Genomic DNA, 5,825 nt, shown 5'->3' with positions numbered 1-5,825 from the left:
GCCGTTCTCGTTGCATTTAAGCATACATTTACACAAACCTGATTTTAGACGGACATTTCTTCAAGTGCGGGAGGCATATGCACCACCGTCTCCTCTTCCGGCAAGAGTGGCTGGCAAGACGGGGCGCACCATTTCTCCCGGTTAAGTAGTGAATTCTCGCGCGCTTGCGAGATGAAACTATTGGTGGTATGAGAAAGTTAAGCCCAGTGGGAGGGGCTATACAGTTAAAAGGGGCTGGTTTGGCCTGGGACGGGGTTCAGTCTGGGGAAGCTACCGAGCAGGTAGCACCTGTAAAGCCCAGTGAGAGTTGGTGTAAGCGTGATGATATGTCAGAGTTAATGAGGAACTCCATTGGTGGTGAATACTTGTTACAGGGTAAACTGTTGATGTTTCCAGTCTTTTTCCACTATTTTCATTTTTGTGTTGTAAATAGTTGTTTTTCACTTTGGGAGACCGGCAAAATAAAATAACATCACTACTCCTCCGACTATGCCTGTGTTTGTGGAGGTATGAAGTAGAACCCCGCTACACAACAACCGTCGGAACAAAACCGTCGGTGGGGGGGGGGAAGAACTGTGAACCACTTCCTGTCTGAAACATGAGTCTTCAGGAGCAGCAGGAGAACACACACTCACAAAGAACAAGTCGACCCCTTCATGACGCTGCACTTTATTTTACTACAAACAACGAGCATCACACATTAGATACAGAATATAACAAACCCTTCAGACGTATAAAATCAAAGAACCGCCACACACACACACACACACACACACACACACACACACACACACACACACACACACACACACACACACACACACACACACACACACACACACACACACACACACACACACACACACACACAGTTTTAAAAGTTTTTCTGGACGGTGTGTGTGTGTTCAGTAAACAGCCTCGTCCATGTTCTCGTCACTGTCTCCTCCGAACTCTTCTCCGTTGTCAAAGTACGACATGATGTAATCTGTCTCCTGCAGACAGGAAGCAGGGGATTAACACACACACACAAAAACGTGTGAAGGTGTCTCCTGAAATGATTGATAGGGGAGTGTCTCACCTCCTCAAACTCTTCCTCATCGTACTCCTCTTCTGCCTCGGCCTCCTCTTCATCCTGTTTCTTCTTCTTCTTCTTCTCCTCCTCCTCTCCCTCCTCCTCCTCCTCCTCCTCCTCAGAGCTCTGCTGCTCCTTCTTCTGCAGAGTCTGACATTATAGTATCATTCACCTGTCTGTCTGTCTGTCTGTCTGTCTGTCTGTCTGTCTGTCTGTCTCACCTCCAGGGTCAGCAGGACTTCCTCCTCCTTCTTCTTCTTCTTCTTCTTCTGTCCCTCTGTCTGCAGAGTGCAGTGAGTGCCTGCAGCTGAAACTCCTGTCAGACACAGACCAGGGCGTCAGGAACACACACCATATAGTGAGTGAGTGACTGACTGACTGAGAGTGAGTGTATGAGTGAGTGTGAGTAGTGCTGCGTACGTGGACTCACATTCAGGTTCAGGTCCGGACTCAAGTCCAGAGGTTCAGGTTCAGGTCCGGACTTATACCCATGGCTTGTGTGAGTAACTAAAGTGAACTTATTGTAATCTAATTATCAATGGAAAATAAACACATAATCAACTCGTCCGGTGTATTGTGTTCCCTGCTCCTGTCCTTTGTGTCTACATTTCCGACATCAACTACAGTAAACCACTAGTGTACTACAAAGTTCAAACCTGTATTTCATTCACCAAACTAAAGTAACCGAACCCAAAGCTCCCCGCACAAGAGAAGATGAGGCTGAATAAACGCCCTAGTCGGCTAGTCCCGATGCTGCTGCTAATATATCTTATAATATAAAGCTTAGAAAGCCTGTTTAAAATGAAAGCCTGTTTAAAATTAAAGCCTGTTTTCCAAAAGTATTGCTCAGTTTACCTCGATCCTTGTTATTTTGCTCGCCAAACATCACCGCCAATGTAGCTGAGGCTGCATGTGGAGTAGTTTCTATTCTGTGGTTTCGCCTCAAGTGCCTCGCTATGTTCGATGTTCCCCCAGCGCACTTGATCACTTTCCCGCACAGGTTACACTTGGCAGTATCTAGCGGCAGTTTCGTCACATGATCCCACGCCTTACTGGATTTAAAGCCCCGCGGCATTGTGTTTACATGACGTCGTAGAGCAGGGGTGCCCAACCAGTCGATCGCGGTCTACCAGTCGATCGCGGGCTGAGTTCCAGTCGATCGTGAGAAAATGTTGTGTGTAGGCTATCCTCCTACTGTTGTGTAAAATAGGGCTACATTAAAACTTCCAACTTCAAACCTCTTAAATAGGCACCATGAACTGCTGATGGCGTGAAGCAGTGTGTAGATGTGTACAGCTGTAGTAAGGTAGATCAGACATAATCAAACATCTCACGCGCTTCTGTCTATCTGCACGCAGGGTATGGTTGCTAGGTTCTAACTAAGGACACGGAAGGGCACGAGAAGCTTGACTAGAGCGAGTGGATACTCCCATGGCGGCAGAAGCTACAACATCTAAAACTTCTCATGTTCCTTCAGAGTGGGAGGAGGATTATTGTTTCGTGTATTCCAATGCCAAGTCCATCTGTCTTATCTGCAATGCAAATGTGGCTTTACCAAAGAAAGGGGATTTGGAGCGGCATTTCAAGACGGTCCACAAGAGCTACGATACGAACTGTCCAGCTAAATCTCCACTGCACGCCCGAAAAGTCAAGGAAATGAAAAGTCAGCTAGCAGCACAACAGTCCATTTTTACCAGGCCCAATACCACGAGTAAGGCTGCAACCACAGCTTCTTATCGTGTCTGTGGTGTTCTTGCAAAAGGAAAGACATCTTTCGAGGATGGGGAGATTGTGAAGCGTTCATGGAAGCCGAGGATGCGCTTTCTGCCGATTTTAAAAATCGAAAGGAGATTGTGTCTGCTGTTCAGGATGTGCAGCTATCAGGAGATTCTGTTACACGGCGATGCCAGGGAATGGCGGAGGATGTTGAACAGCAATTGAGGAATGATGTTGACTCATGTGAGTGTTTTTCTCTGCAAGTCGATGAATCCACTGATGCTGTGGATGTGGCTCAGCTGTGTGTGTTCATTAGACAATATGAGTGTAAAAGAAGAGCTGCCTCTGAGAGGGCACACACGAGGCACAGACATGTTTCAGGTTTTTATGGAATTCGTTAGTGAGAGCAAGTTGCCCCTCTTCAAACTCGTCTCCATTACAACCGATGGGGCTCCAGCAATGATTGGACGTACTGCTGGGTTCATTGGATTGTGCAAACAGTCTGAATCTTTCCCGGATTTCCTGAATTACCATTGTATAATTCACCAGCAAGGAAGATTTTAGATATGAAGGACGTGATGGATGTGGCTAACAAGATGGCCTGTTCTGTTCGGGCCAGGAGTCTGCAGAGGCGATTATTCCGTGTGCAACTGGAGGAGACCGGTGCAGAACACACAGATCTGCTGCTGCACACAGACGTAAGGCGGCTCAGCAGAGGTACATTTATGGAACGTTTTCTGAATTGTTCCCTGAAATTAAAGACTTCTGAAACGTTCAAACCATGCTGAGTGTGCACAGCTAGAAGACAGTCAGTGGCTCTTGGATTCAGCCTTTCTTACTGATCTGACTGACAAGCTCAATCACTTGAATCTAGAGCTGCAGGGTAAGAACAAACACATCATCAACATGATCAGCTCCGTGAACTCCTTTAACAGCAAGTTGCTGCTGCTGCTATCAAGCAGGCTGCAACAGTGAGATCTGCAGAACTCTCCACACATGGACACAGAACTTAAGCGTCAGGGCAAAGACTGTGCGGAGCTCGAGAGTGCACGTTATGATGATCAAGTGCAAAGCCTCTCGTCAGAATTTGACAGGCGCTTTACTGACTTTGCATCCATTGAGCCTGTTGTCAGTTTTCTCAGTTTTCCATTTGGGGAGAATCTAGATGTGGATTGTATAACGTCCAAAGGGGCATCACTCTTCAACCTGGAGAGCGGTGCTATTGAGAATGAGATCCTCACACTAAATAATGACACTGAGCTCAAATCAAGAGACCTGACACAAAGGTCCAATTCTGGAATCTAATGCAGAAAGAGAAGTACCCCAACCTCAGACCAACTGCCAAGAAGTTGACTGCACCTTTTGGATCAACATATTTGTGTGAGTCTGCCTTTTCACATATGAACATCATTAAGTCAAAACACAGATCCACCAGGACTGATGATCACCTCGCGGCCTGCTTACGGCTGGCACTCAGCTCCTACTGTCCGGACTATGAGAGACTAGCTTCCTCCTCTCAGTGCCAGAAGTCCCACTAAGGTAGAGAACCACTTTTCCAACTTGAATTAGGCATTGTATTAATTGGGTTGTATGTTGAGTTGTTACGGGCCAGTCCTAGGCCTTCTTGTGCTTATTCTTTGCACGTCGTACATTTACTTCAATAAATGTACTTCACATCGCTAGCTTCCGTTGACGTCACACAGATCTCGCGAGCAGTTGCAATATTTTCGAGACTTGGTGAGTTCAGTAATGGCAGCCATATCAGAAACCCACACAGTTTTTCATCTTTTTCTCAGCACAAATTTCTCGATCTATGGAAGGTTTTAGATGGTTTAGAATAAAAAGGAGAATATACTGTACATAAGTGCTAGTTTTTTTGCAAGTCCAAGTGCTGGTTCCCGACGTTCCGGTTTTAACTGGACTTGAACCGAAACTTTTTACAAGTCCAGTACCGGTTCGGCGTACCGGTACGCAGCACTATGTGTGAGTGAGTGAGTGAGTGAGTGAGTGACTGACTGACTGACTGACTGAGTGTGTGAGTGACAGAGTGAGTGAATGAGAGACTGACTGACTGACTGACTGACTGACTGACTGAGCGAGTGAGAGACTGAGTGAGCGAGTGAGAGACTGAGTGAGCGAGTGAGAGACTGACTGAGTGACAGACTGACTGACTGACTGACTGACTGACTGACTGAGTGACAGACTGACTGAGTGAGCGAGTGACTGACTGACTGACTGACTGACTGACTGACTGAGTGACAGACTGACTGAGTGAGCGAGTGACTGACTGACTGAGTGACAGACTGACAGACTGACTGACTGAGTGAGCGAGTGACTGACTGATTGAGTGACTGAGCGAGTGACTGACTGACTGACTGACTGAGCGAGTGAGAGACTGAGTGAGTGAGAGAGTGAGTGAGAGAGTGAGTGACTGAGCGAGTGACTGACTGACTGATTGAGTGCGTGAGTGAGTGAGTGAGTGAGTGAGTGAGTGAGTGACTGACTGAGTGAGTGACTGAGCGAGTGAGAGACTGAGTGAGTGAGTGAGAGACTGATTGAGTGAGTGAGTGACTGAGCGAGTGACTGATTGAGTGAGTGAGTGAGTGAGAGACTGACTGACTGAGTGAGTGACTGACTGAGTGAGCGAGCGAGAGAGTGAGTGACTGAGCGAGTGACTGATTGAGTGAGTGAGTGAGTGACTGATTGAGTGACTGAGCGAGTGACTGACTGACTGACTGACTGACTGACTGAGCGAGTGAGCGACTGATTGAGTGACTGACTGACTGACTGACTGACTGACTGACTGACTGACTGACTGACTGACTGACTGACTGAGCGAGTGAGAGACTGAGTGAGTGAGTGAGTGAGTGAGAGAGTGAGTGAGAGAGTGAGTGACTGAGCGAGTGACTGACTGACTGATTGAGTGCGTGAGTGAGTGAGTGAGTGAGTGAGTGACTGACTGAGTGAGTGACTGAGCGAGTGAGAGACTGAGTGAGTGAGTGAGAGACTGATTGAGTGAGTGAGTGAGTGAGTGAGT

The 5,825-nt window shown here is 47.2% G+C and overlaps 1 protein-coding gene across 4 annotated transcripts in view; it reads right to left on the bottom strand.

The window, feature by feature from the left end:
• Positions 1 to 653: 653 nt before the first annotated feature.
• Positions 654 to 5,825, bottom strand: part of polr3glb (RNA polymerase III subunit GL b) — a 7,870-nt gene continuing 2,698 nt past the window's right edge. The window contains exons 6-9 of one of the 4 annotated variants that reach the window (XM_063882325.1): positions 1,294 to 1,388; positions 1,079 to 1,222; positions 872 to 992; positions 654 to 789 (exon numbers count right to left, since the gene is read on the bottom strand). In XM_063882325.1, coding sequence (XP_063738395.1) covers positions 906 to 992; positions 1,079 to 1,222; positions 1,294 to 1,388 — 326 coding nt within the window. In that variant the 3' untranslated portion in view covers positions 654 to 789; positions 872 to 905. The other 3 variants (XM_063882326.1, XM_063882327.1, XM_063882328.1) reach the window with 3 other exon arrangements.

This window comes from Eleginops maclovinus, chromosome 4 (assembly GCF_036324505.1).
Source record: "Eleginops maclovinus isolate JMC-PN-2008 ecotype Puerto Natales chromosome 4, JC_Emac_rtc_rv5, whole genome shotgun sequence".
Classification (NCBI taxonomy): domain Eukaryota; kingdom Metazoa; phylum Chordata; class Actinopteri; order Perciformes; family Eleginopidae; genus Eleginops; species Eleginops maclovinus.
Note: the sequence above shows the minus strand (reverse complement) of the source record. Positions and strands in the feature narration are given on the sequence as shown.